Source organism: Trypanosoma cruzi, genomic scaffold, assembly GCF_000209065.1.
Source record: "Trypanosoma cruzi strain CL Brener 1047053517067 genomic scaffold, whole genome shotgun sequence".
In the NCBI taxonomy this organism is placed as follows: domain Eukaryota; phylum Euglenozoa; class Kinetoplastea; order Trypanosomatida; family Trypanosomatidae; genus Trypanosoma; species Trypanosoma cruzi.
In genome coordinates this window covers 27,627-40,464 of record NW_001849473.1, presented here as the reverse complement: position 1 = coordinate 40,464, position 12,838 = coordinate 27,627, and the positions used below count along the sequence as shown (strand labels likewise).

The window sequence follows — 12,838 nt, the reverse complement described above, 5'->3', positions numbered from 1 at the left end:
TGTCTTTTGTACGTGGAGATTATTCTCGGTCAGTCGTCAGTGTGGTGAAGCCGCGTCTGAGCATGCTGGGTGGGCACCATGAGGAGAGTGCAGTGCCAATTGAGAATGTGATGACATCAAATTATGAGGAGGAGCTTGTGGTGACACGCCACCGTGTGCAGTTTGACGGTGACGACTGGGATGCTGTTCTGGAGCGGAAGCGTGCTGCGTTGTGTGAGGCGTTTGATGCCGACGTTTGTGGGGCGGTGGATATTCCTCGTGGGTCAGTGGTGGATTTGGAGTTTAAAAGTGGGGGTCTCTTTGCCGAGTTTGGTGTCCGTCATGCGCCTTCGCTTCGTAAGCGTGATGTGGATAAGCGTCTTGCACGGTGCGAATTTCGTAGGACGTGGGAGCTGTACGAACCACGGAACCTCATGATGATTAAGGATGAGCCCGTTGGCGGTGGTGGTGTGGCGGACGGCGTTGTGGCACCTGAGGATCCCGTGGTGACACGCCACCGTGTGCAGTTTGACGGTGACGACTGGGATGCTGTTCTGGAGCGGAAGCGTGCTGCGTTGTGTGAGGCGTTTGATGCCGACGTTTGTGGGGCGGTGGGCATTCCTCGTGGGTCAGTGGTGGATGTGGAGTTCACCTTGGGCAGTCTGTCGGTTGCGTTTGGTGTTCGTCACGCGCCGTCGCTTTCTAAGCGTGATGTGGATAAGCGTCTTGACGAATGCAACTTTGCTGAGGTATGGAGGCTGTATGACCGGCGGAATGACGGTCAGCAAACGGGAGACGCTGTGGGTGACGCAGTGCCTCGTACTGGGGCATCGGAGGAGTTGCCTGTTCTACGGGCATCGGAGGAGTTGCCTGTTCTACGGGGATACGAGGAGTTGCCACGCACCTCGTCGAAAACGCAGTCCGCGACAAAAATGTCTTTTGTACGTGGAGATTATTCTCGGTCAGTCGTCAGTGTGGTGAAGCCGCGTCTGAGCATGCTGGGTGGGCACCATGAGGAGAGTGCAGTGCCAATTGAGAATGTGATGACATCAAATTATGAGGAGGAGCTTGTGGTGACACGCCACCGTGTGCAGTTTGACGGTGACGACTGGGATGCTGTTCTGGAGCGGAAGCGTGCTGCGTTGTGTGAGGCGTTTGATGCCGACGTTTGTGGGGCGGTGGATATTCCTCGTGGGTCAGTGGTGGATTTGGAGTTTAAAAGTGGGGGTCTCTTTGCCGAGTTTGGTGTCCGTCATGCGCCTTCGCTTCGTAAGCGTGATGTGGATAAGCGTCTTGCACGGTGCGAATTTCGTAGGACGTGGGAGCTGTACGAACCACGGAACCTCATGATGATTAAGGATGAGCCCGTTGGCGGTGGTGGTGTGGCGGACGGCGTTGTGGCACCTGAGGATCCCGTGGTGACACGCCACCGTGTGCAGTTTGACGGTGACGACTGGGATGCTGTTCTGGAGCGGAAGCGTGCTGCGTTGTGTGAGGCGTTTGATGCCGACGTTTGTGGGGCGGTGGATATTCCTCGTGGGTCAGTGGTGGATTTGGAGTTTAAAAGTGGGGGTCTCTTTGCCGAGTTTGGTGTCCGTCATGCGCCTTCGCTTCGTAAGCGTGATGTGGATAAGCGTCTTGCACGGTGCGAATTTCGTAGGACGTGGGAGCTGTACGAACCACGGAACCTCATGATGATTAAGGATGAGCCCGTTGGCGGTGGTGGTGTGGCGGACGGCGTTGTGGCACCTGAGGATCCCGTGGTGACACGCCACCGTGTGCAGTTTGACGGTGACGACTGGGATGCTGTTCTGGAGCGGAAGCGTGCTGCGTTGTGTGAGGCGTTTGATGCCGACGTTTGTGGGGCGGTGGGCATTCCTCGTGGGTCAGTGGTGGATGTGGAGTTCACCTTGGGCAGTCTGTCGGTTGCGTTTGGTGTTCGTCACGCGCCGTCGCTTTCTAAGCGTGATGTGGATAAGCGTCTTGACGAATGCAACTTTGCTGAGGTATGGAGGCTGTATGACCGGCGGAATGACGGTCAGCAAACGGGAGACGCTGTGGGTGACGCAGTGCCTCGTACTGGGGCATCGGAGGAGTTGCCTGTTCTACGGGCATCGGAGGAGTTGCCTGTTCTACGGGGATACGAGGAGTTGCCACGCACCTCGTCGAAAACGCAGTCCGCGACAAAAATGTCTTTTGTACGTGGGGATTATTCTCGGTCAGCCGTCAGTGTGGGAAGCCGCGTCTGAGCATGCTGGGTGGGCACCATGAGGAGAGTGCAGTGCCAATTGAGAATGTGATGACATCAAATTATGAGGAGGAGCTTGTGGTGACACGCCACCGTGTGCAGTTTGACGGTGACGACTGGGATGCTGTTCTGGAGCGGAAGCGTGCTGCGTTGTGTGAGGCGTTTGATGCCGACGTTTGTGGGGCGGTGGATATTCCTCGTGGGTCAGTGGTGGATTTGGAGTTTAAAAGTGGGGGTCTCTTTGCCGAGTTTGGTGTCCGTCATGCGCCTTCGCTTCGTAAGCGTGATGTGGATAAGCGTCTTGCACGGTGCGAATTTCGTAGGACGTGGGAGCTGTACGAACCACGGAACCTCATGATGATTAAGGATGAGCCCGTTGGCGGTGGTGGTGTGGCGGACGGCGTTGTGGCACCTGAGGATCCCGTGGTGACACGCCACCGTGTGCAGTTTGACGGTGACGACTGGGATGTTGTTCTGGAGCGGAAGCGTGCTGCGTTGTGTGAGGCGTTTGATGCCGACGTTTGTGGGGCGGTGGGCATTCCTCGTGGGTCAGTGGTGGATGTGGAGTTCACCTTGGGCAGTCTGTCGGTTGCGTTTGGTGTTCGTCACGCGCCGTCGCTTTCTAAGCGAGATGTGGATAAGCGTCTTGACGAATGCAACTTTGCTGAGGTATGGAGGCTGTATGACCGGCGGAATGACGGTCAGCAAACGGGAGACGCTGTGGGTGACGCAGTGCCTCGTACTGGGGCCTCTGATTCCATGCTGCCTGTTCTCCATGCTGCTGAATATCGTGATGCCATCTCGCCGAGGCTGCAGTCGTGTGATGCTGTGCTGCCTGTGCTCTCTGCTGCCGAATATCGTGATGCCAGCTTGTCGAGGCTGCAGTCGTGTGATGCTGTGCTGCCTGTGCTCTCTGCTGCCGAATATCGTGATGCCATCTCGCCGAGGCTGCAGTCGTGTGATGCTGTGCTGCCTGTGCTCTATGCTGCCGAATATCGTGATGCCAGCTTGTCGAGGCTCCAGTCGTGTGATGCTGTGCTGCCTGTGCTCTCTGCTGCCGAATATCGTGATGCCAGCTTGTCGAGGCTCCAGTCGTGTGATGCTGTGCTGCCTGTGCTCCATGCTGCCGAATATCGTGATGCCAGCTCGCCGATGCTCTTGTCTTATGCCTCTGTGCTTCCTGCGCTCTCTGCTGCCGAATATCGTGATGCCAGCTTGTCGAGGCTCCAGTCGTGTGATGCTGTACTGCCTGTGCTCTCTGCTGCCGAATATCGTGATGCCAGCTTGTCGAGGCTCCAGTCGTGTGATGCTGTGCTGCCTGTGCTCTATGCTGCCGAATATCGTGATGCCAGCTTGTCGAGGCTCCAGTCGTGTGATGCTGTGCTGCCTGTGCTCCATTCTGCTGAATATCGGAATGAGGATCCCGTGGTGACACGCCACCGTGTGCAGTTTGACGGTGACGACTGGGATGCTGTTCTGGAGCGGAAGCGTGCTACGTTGTGTGAGGCGTTTGATGCCGACGTTTGTGGGGCGGTGGGCATTCCTCGTGGGTCAGTGGTGGATGTGGAGTTCACCTTGGGCAGTCTGTCGGTTGCGTTTGGTGTTCGTCACGCGCCGTCGCTTTCTAAGCGAGATGTGGATAAGCGTCTTGACGAATGCAACTTTGCTGAGGTATGGAGGCTGTATGACCGGCGGAATGACGGTCAGCAAACGGGAGACGCTGTGGGTGACGCAGTGCCACGTACTGGGGCCTCTGATTCCATGCTGCCTGTGCTCCATGCTGCCGAATATCGTGATGCCATCTCGCCGAGGCTGCAGTCGTGTGATGCTGTGCTGCCTGTGCTCTCTGCCGCTGAGGGGTGCTCTTTTGTGCGTAAGAGTCCTGTGGGGATTCAGGGTGTTGCTGTACCTTTACGCATTATGGAGGATGTGCAATCTGCTGGTTTACAGTCTGCAGATGTGGTGGACTCCTTGTTTCGGAAGAAGGATGGTTTAGTTGATCGTGAGGATGAGAATAGACATTTTTCGCATTCAGTGGAGCCCTCAAAGTTGTTTGCAGTGTACCGTATTGGCTTTCTTGGAAAGGGATGGAGGAGCGTTGTGGATAAGCATTTATCGCGTTTGAAGGACTGCTTTCTTTACGACTTGTCGGACATTAGCAAATTTGTTCCAAGGTCGGTTGAGGGTGTTTCTTGTAGTTCTTCGGGGGATGTTGTTGTGACGGTGTTGTTGGAGCACTTGTCTTCCTTGTCACAAAACGAAGTCCTTCGCATGTTGGATGATGCACCATTTTTGTCGATGTGGCGCCTGCATGATGAGTGTATCGCCGAGGGTTCTGTTGGCCGTACGACGACCTTTCACCGCGTCGGGTTTGTGGGAGCAGACTGGTCCAGTAAGATTAATGGGGACCTTGTGGGCGCCGCGTTTGTGAAGGACGTTGTGGAAGTGCTACATGTCAGACCTGAGGACGTGCGTATTGCGGGTTACTATGTTAGTGAGAACCTTGTTATTGATTTCTACGTTGAACACAGCGATTCCATTAGTGAGGGGCAAATTGACGAATTATTGAACGCGACCATGTTTGAGAATGTTTGGGAGGTTTACAGGCGTGAGAGAGGACCCGTCATGCAAGAATTGCAGCCGCTGCGTGTGACGCCGCGGCAAGCCAAAATTCGTGCAAACCTTTCAAAAATACCGAAATCTGTTGCTGCTCGACAGCACCACGGCCTTTACGTGAATAATTTGGTCGGGTACCCTCGGCCTGGGCTACGGTACCGGCAGCCAAGGACTGACCTCAAACAATGCCCCAGCGTGCCCGAAGAACCTCTTTATGTGCCGCATGAGAAGCACTTACCGACGTGGGATCGCGGGGTGGAGCTTCCAAATGTTGCGCTCTCTTCCCGTGCGATGCCTTGGCCGCTGCGGACCGATTATTCCAAGGCGCAGCAACAACGGCGTGTGAATTTGAATGAGGTAAGCGAAGTGCTTGGGCTGCAGCGACAGCAGGGGTCGCAGCTTCAGCCTGAAAGTGCCGATATCCCGAATGCGTGCTTGGGATCCTCCCATCAGGAGTCGGGGTCTACGCGCCGAGGGGAATCGAGGGACCGCCTGCACCAATACCGCGAGAGAATCCGGCGTCTCCGACCCAAATGAGCACTGACACAGACGATGGTGCTGCTACCCTGATCCTTCCTATTGTCGGTCATTTTCCTTCTGGAGAGTATTCTCTTGCATTCTGCAGATGTGAGTTTTATATTTACTACGAAGGCATCATCTGCCCTCGGTCGATGGGGTGTTGATACTTGTCGCACCTTTTTTTTTTTTTTTTCTTCCCTTCTTTTTGTCTTCTTTGTTTTTCTGTGCTTTGTTGCTCATGCCTCGTACTATGTGTTGTGACGAGGAAGTAGAAGAGGGGTGGAGTGGGGGGTTTAGGACTTCATCATCCACCAACCTTGCGTTTTTCTGAACCGAATATCACCGCGCCGATTGGAATCCCAGAATCTGATTTTTTTTTTTTTTTATTTAGTGAATAAATGTATTTGGCATTTTTTTCCGTGGACGAGTCCTTTACCTTCTTTTTTTTTTTTTTTCTCTTTTTTTTTGTTGCGTGTGTTTTTTTTTTTTTTTTTTATTGAGGTTTTCATTGCTTCTTCTTTATTTGTATGTATATTGTAATAGTGTGGAATGTGGATCATTGTATACTGACACGGACGCAGACACACCTTGGATGTACCCATCCTTGTTTTTGAACCGGATGTATCTATTTTTTGTTTTTCTTGTGTTGTTGTTGCTGTTGCTGTTGTGTTTGATTATGATAATGAAATATGTATTGGCAAATACATTTCAAGAAACCATGTATTTTCCTTTTCTCTTTACATACATTTATTAATGTATGAACATATATATATATATACATATACAGAGAGAGATATGTACCCATGAATATCAGTGACTTGTATCTATTGAGGCAAATAATTCAATAAATATGTAGGAATTACGTTTGAAACGGTACGTGCATCCACGATCGTTTTGTTGATTTTTTTTTTTTTACTTCATTTTTTTATTTTTTTTTTATTATTCTTGACGGCTTGCGAGGGGAATGTTTCGGCTTGATGTCACGTGTCTCGGATAAAAATGCCCACAACCCATACATGCGTTTCTCTCTCCAATGCATTATTGCATGTGTAGATTTTTTTCTTTTTTTTTAAGCACATTTCTTAAAAGGGAAGTGTCTGTAAGAGGGTTTATGGATTGAACGGTGTCCACGAGAAATACCCCACGTTCTCTGAGGTCGTGAGATCCAACGGCACTTTCTTCCATCTGTTTTTTTCCCAGCGACCAGCCCGCCATTGAGCCACCACGTGGGCGGTGAACTAGCTACGAGGCGGGGCCAAGAGAAAGGAATGAATCGCATCATGTTACGACACTCTGTCGCTGCCATCACCGTGCCGAGGAACCCTGAGTCCATTCGAGCCTCTCTGAAGATGAAGAAGCACACCACTGTTTGGAGCAATTGGGCGGCACTTGAAAGAAGGCAGTTGGCGCTGCACTGGCCCATATGAGTGTGCCCGGGCTCAGTTGGAGGCTAAAAAATATTGGCGTGCAGCTCAGATGCCCACGGCGCAGTTCCATGCGGTGCGCATCCGATTGGCGCCGTTGCAAAATTTGCTCATAGCCAACAATGGGACGACAAGCTGGCGTGCATCAGCACTCAGTCAGGCTCGTCCCGGGTCATCACCACTTCTGCCGCGGGAAGTTGGAATGCTTCCCATACGGCAGAGAAAATCGAAAGATCCTGCAAATTCATGACGTGCCAGGGGGATTAGAGCAGTTACTCGGCTCACGGGGCACACGGGGGACCAAGTGGGGAATCTGTGGGAGGCAGGGATTTGTACGGAGGATTGCAGTCGCACCATTTGACGGCGTATTGAAATGCATGATGGATGCAACGCCTGGCCACAGCTCCTGGATGCGTCTTGGGTCACCTTTCCGACGCCGGGTGCGCCAGGTCCCGGCATGCAGACAGCCGTGAGGAGAACGGTGTGTCCTGGGTGTGCACCATTCGCGGAGAAGAGATGCTCATGGAATCTTGCCAGTTGTCAGGGCGACTGCCTACACTCGGTCACATGGATCCTCGGGACAGTGAATAACGATGCCGGAGTGCGGGTCGAGGATATTCAGGGTGTTATCGAGGTGCCCAGAAATGGGACCGCCCTTTCCCCCAGGCGGTTCAGAGAGCAAAGAAAGAGCATGCCGCACCCCTGCCCAATGAAGCACGATGCTGTGAATGTGGTTGGATTGGACAATGCAACACGGCGTGCCGAGTGAAGCTGCGCAAGGAGGCCTATAAACACACAAAAAGGGATTTTTCCTCCGGAAGCAATGCCTTCTGGGCCGGCACAGGCGGGGCAACATCATCAATTTCCGGGTGTGACCGGGCGGCATGGGTTTCCTCAACGCCGCGCTCGTGGTGATGCCGTGGGACACCTCCCCAACACGTCGTGCAGCTGTCACTGTTGGTGGAAACTAGTTGGCGCACCGGGCGACGGTGCTGTGGGCACAATTGGCGCCGGGGAAGGACGGCACACGACCATATTTTCTGAGGGCCACAGCATCGTTTGGCTCACCCATCGCCGTCGGGTTGCGTTGCGGGAGGAGAAGGAGGATTGCTTGTCCCTAGCGACGAGTGGACCTGTGCACTTTTACTCCCCGAAGTGGATCCGACTGCGGATGAATCCAACGGCACGCGACTGTGTTGACGATTTGTGGAAGGACACTGTGTTACGATCCGTCACCTCGACGAGCGATGGGAAAGAACTAAATTTGCGGAACTCCGCACAGCATGCGCTGCTTGTGAAAAGGGCGGGTATTATTTGTGGAGCCATGGAAGTGCCCGTCGCGGGGTGGGCCGGCGGTGCCTTTTGCGGCGGTGTTGGACAAGCCGTCAGTGCGGGGATGGCGGTTCATCGCATGGCCAAAGGAAATCAACGCCCATGAGGACGCTGAGGTAACGTTTGCTCTGCCATTTCACATTTCACAGTATCTTGGCGCAATGTGAGACGAAACCGCCAGCAGTAAGAATGCGCTTTGTGAGACGATGTGCAATCCAAATGGCGATATGTGGTTTTAAAACATATCCTAGCGGATTGTAGTTTGTGGGGCCAGGCCACAGAGCCCGTAGGCATAGGGAGGTGGGGCTTTTGAGACTGGTTTAAGGGTGCTTTTGGCACTTATTTTTTGTGTTTGTACTTGATGGTTGCGGATAATGAGGAATTTTTTTTTTAAATTCTTTTGTCGGCTATTGAATTAATATGCATTTTGTAGAATAAAAGGAAATTGACGGAAACACATGGTTGTTGCTTTTTGCTATGTATAATGCTTAAGAGTGCCGTTGTAGAATATCGTTGGGGGAGTGAGAGGAGAAATTTTTCTGTTACGGAGGCCCGTGGTCACTTGTTTCTCTTTTTTCTTTGTTGTGATTCTCTGTTGGCTGGCGTCGGTTTTTTCTTTTATTATGGGCGGTATGTGCATTTATGCTGCGTTTTTCTTTAGATGCCTTTCCTTTCTTTACTTTGCAGAAAATAATTGTGAACTGACCCACATGCTTTTTTTTTTTTTTCCTTTGCTTGCAGAGTGGCTGGAAGGTGAGGCAGGTACAAGACAGCAGGTACCGCACACACACACACATAGCAACAATAACAACAGCAAAAAAGGGACGGCTACGGCGATGTCAGGCTCGACGACTTTTTTGGAAGAACTTGCGGGTGAGGGGGTGCCGTCGTCGGTGGCGGATGTTGTGGCGGCAATTGCAGAGGCGTGCCGCGAGATATCAATAGATCTTCGCACAGACGTCGTGAAGGCGGTGGGGGCGAATAACAGTTTTGGTGACGAGGTGCTTTCGGTGGATGATATGGCGGAAAAACACATCTCGTCATGCCTCAGTGGCTGCCGCCATGTTTTGGCGTTTGTCTCAGAGGAGCGACCGACGCTCACGTCGACACCGCATTTGGGGCGGGGCATGTATACGGTCTCTTATGACCCGCTGGATGGCAGCAGCATCATCGCGACGAATTTTTCTGTCGGTTCGATCTTTGCTCTCTGGCCTGGTGCCACGCCGATTGGGCTGCGCGTGCGTGATATGGTGGCGAGTGTTGTGGCGGTATACGGCCCGCGGACTGTGCTTTTTGTTTCGTTGCGTCCGGTGGGCGTGGTGGAGTTTTATTACCATGGAGACCGCTGGACCCGTGTGCAAAATGAAGTCCCGCGCACTCTCAAGTTAAGAGCGACTTTATTTGCCCCCGGGAATCTTCGCGCGGTGATGTACTTGCCGTGGTATAAAGAACTTGTCACGTCGTATATGAACAGCGGGGCGACGCTGCGCTACACGGGGGGAATGGTGGCCGACGTGTGTCAGATAATCGTGAAGGGCGATGGTATCTACATGACTCCGGAGAGCCCACACCACAAGGTAAAACTCCGGCTGCTTTTTGAGGCAGCACCAATGGCGTTTCTCGTGGAGTGTGCAGGTGGACGATCCACGACAGGTACGAAGAATATGATGGATGTGCGCGTGGTAGAAATGGAGCAGAAAACACCTATTGCACTTGGATGCCTGTGGGATGTGGAAAGGTATGAGTCCATGTGTAGTGTATACAAAAAAAGTACTTTAACGAGTGGTAGTAAGCTCTGACTTTTAACTTTTATAAAAAAAAAAAAAAAAAAAAAATACGGTTGAGTACCACACAAATTTGTAATCGTAACTATACTGACTGGTGGCATTCACAATTGTGACAAAGGAAGTCCATGTTTGACCCACGTTTTCTTTTTTTCCTTTTTTTTTTTGCCTGCTTCAAGAGAGCACGAAGAGGTGTAGAACAACAAAGAAGAGGCTGCGGAACAACAACAAAATGAAAAACGGAATTTTTGTTTTGAGTTGACTGCAAAGGATGCTCTCGTCTTGTAATGCGGAACCTTTTTTTTTTTTTTGCAATGTAAATGCGGGGTGGGTTTGCCGTCATTTTATATTCAATTGTGACGCGTTAGTGTTATATATATTTTTTTGAACTGATTTTTTTTTATTTATTATTATTATTATTTTTTTTTTGTGATCTCCGTGGTGTTTTTTTTAAATTTTCTTATTTATTTATATTTCTTTAAATTTTTTTTTTTTTAATTTTATTTATGCGCCTTTACTTGGGATGCACGCCAAAGAATCAGGAGGGAAGAAGCAGCAGGGGGTAATGGAGGAGACAGGGACGGGGATTGCGTCGGAACTGCCGCCGCGCACCATTGAGGAGGTGCTCGCGGGCGCCATGTGGGTGGCGAGTCTAACCGACCCCACACTTTGCCTTGAGCGCCTCCACGAGACGTTTAATGAAGTAATCTTCAGCTGCGTGGACGAGGAAGCGGAGGATGAGGAGGAGCGCGTCGGGCGGCTCAAGACGGCGGCAGACCGTCTACGGGAACAGAGAGCAAAGGAGGACCTTCGACGCGCACTGATGGAGTTGCAGGACAACACATACGTGGACGAGGCACAGGGAGAGGGGGAGGACGAAGGCGACGGCATAGATGAGGATGATAACGACGAAGAGTTTTCAGATGAGTCCCAGCTCATGAATGACGAGGAGTTTCTGTTGTGGATTCACCGCAATGACATTCAACGCCAAGAGGATCGTGCGGAAGTGATAGGTGTAGACGTGACTGCCGCAGATTCCGCCGTCACCGGCGTTGAGCTCCAGCTGCACCGTGTCGGTCTTGGCGAGGAGGACAGACTTATGGCGGAGGATCCATTGCCGGAGCGTCTAAAGGCCATCGAGGTGCGGGAAAGGCGGCCAGCACTCGGGTCGCGAATTCTGCCGCACGGCTATTCCTACAAAATACCGCTTGAATATGAGGCCTTTTGGATTCTGCGGCAGTTGCGTGGTGCTGGCCAGCCGCTGGCACACAATACGCGCATCTGCGCCATTGCAACCCGTCCGCCGGCAGAGGTGGCAGACGAACCGGTGGTGGTTTCTATTGCCTACGCAGTACAAAAGATGACTCAGGAATACATGGAACCTGCGCATTTGATGTTGTATCATCAGACTGCGTTACACCCACTTTTGTGCGCCTTGCTAGAGGCTTCACCGCTTACGGAGGCCGCGGAAAGTACACTGCCCGTTTCATCTTACGCATACAGTATAAAGACAGGAAGGCGACAGCGTCCGTTCATATCCGACAGCTACGTCGGTTTCAACGCCTTGGCTGACCGTTCGATTGGTGAGGGTGACCCTGCGTGGAATCGCATTGGCAGCAATGAGGCCGACTTCGCCCAGCGCAAGCCATGCTTTTTGGAACTGGGTCGCCTGTTGGTGCGCATCCTTGAACTCGATGTACTCTGTCACCGGCTAGAAAGTCAGCGGCAGCAATTGCTGCTAAAGCTGAAGGATCACCCGGAGTCGTGCGTGCAGGAGCAGCGGGTGGCGCTGGAGAGCCTTGTTTTTGAGAGCGGCATTGAGGCAGATCTTTGGCAAACGTTTTCTGGTCTCCTTACCGTAGACCAGGGGCGGGGTCCGACGCAAGTGATAAAAGGTCTCGGTCTTGAGGACGCATTTGAGGAGTACACTATTACTGGACTGCAGTACCAAGAGAACCTGCTTGCTAATGCGCCAGTTCACGTGTGTCAGTCGCCGCAATCGATGCCACTGATGGATTGGGCACGCCAAGTTGGTGCCACCGCTCGTTCCCCACGCTCCGCTGAGGCAGTATTATTTCTTTTTAACCAGGCCATTGTTGAGCAGTTTTCAAAGCTGCCTATCCTTCGAAAGCGTTTATTTGACTTATTTTGTGCGGAGGGGGACCTTATTGTGACGTACAAGCTCTGTGAAAGGAGGGACGATGTGTATCCATTGGCTACTTTTTTTGTAGAGCACCCGCGGCACTATCTTGATTTACTGGAGCGTGAGCGACAAGGCACAGTGGCACTCTACTATGTTTTGAGTGAGGAACTAGTCTGCCGTGAGATGAATCTACGCCAATTGTATGATCGCTCCCCTGCCGCGGACGAGTGGTTTTTAGAACGAGAGCGGGCAATGGAGCTTTTGTTGGTGCGACTAATAGATGGTCTTATTCCAAAGGTGAAGGCCGAGCTCAGCCAGTTTGCACAGCAGTTTGTGCAAACACAGGCTATGGAGCGTCTTGGCCTTATTTGTGCACAAGGCCCATATGAACCCACAAGACTTTGTCTTGAGGTCTACGATGACGATGCCCTCACGTGGGAACCGGAGTGGAATGTGGTCGAAGCCCTCCCATTGAAGCAAATGCACGTCAATGGTTGCAAAACGCTTAGACGCGTGTGTGCCGCCTACCGCGGTGATAGCGGCATAACACATATAAGCTTTATCGATGAGTCTGGTTCGTTTATTGGTTCTACACGTTGGGAGAACCCCGCATGGAGTTCTGAGACTGGCCGAGCAGCCGATTTGATGCAGCAGAATCAACTTGAGAAACTCTGTGCAAGGTGCAGCCCTAGTGTAATTGTCGTCGGGGCTTCCAACATGGCGTCCCTCTCATTAATGCGCTCTTTGTTAAAATTTCTGCGGGGGCGCGTGTACGCGGCGTTTCATGTACACA

At 52.1% G+C, this 12,838-nt stretch overlaps 2 protein-coding genes and 1 pseudogene across 2 annotated transcripts, besides 11 other annotated features; all 3 read left to right on the top strand.

Annotated features, from left to right (window-relative positions):
• Positions 1 to 2,979: a sequence feature (heterozygous, Esmeraldo-like haplotype).
• Positions 63 to 5,381, top strand: Tc00.1047053504117.50 (annotated as a pseudogene).
• Positions 2,980 to 4,077: a sequence feature (areas merged during assembly that could not be assigned to a particular haplotype. This can correspond to areas where the two haplotypes were merged or to regions with more than two copies in the genome that were merged during assembly.).
• Positions 4,078 to 12,838: a sequence feature (heterozygous, Esmeraldo-like haplotype).
• Positions 5,540 to 5,584: a sequence feature (A-rich).
• Positions 5,732 to 5,752: a sequence feature (AT_rich).
• Positions 5,800 to 5,857: a sequence feature (A-rich).
• Positions 5,992 to 6,030: a microsatellite.
• Positions 6,101 to 6,173: a microsatellite.
• Positions 6,264 to 6,300: a microsatellite.
• Positions 8,955 to 9,917, top strand: Tc00.1047053504117.20 (sedoheptulose-1,7-bisphosphatase, putative; the record flags this gene model as incomplete). Its single annotated transcript, XM_802283.1, has 1 exon — positions 8,955 to 9,917. One exon carries the CDS (start codon positions 8,955 to 8,957, stop codon positions 9,915 to 9,917), a length of 963 nt encoding a protein of 320 aa, XP_807376.1.
• Positions 9,932 to 9,953: a microsatellite.
• Positions 10,296 to 10,408: a sequence feature (A-rich).
• On the top strand, positions 10,426 to 12,838 carry Tc00.1047053504117.9 (hypothetical protein, conserved; the record flags this gene model as incomplete). The annotated part of the gene is made up of 1 exon (XM_802284.1): positions 10,426 to 12,838. A coding segment is annotated over one exon (2,413 nt), but the record flags the coding sequence as incomplete, so codon positions are not given.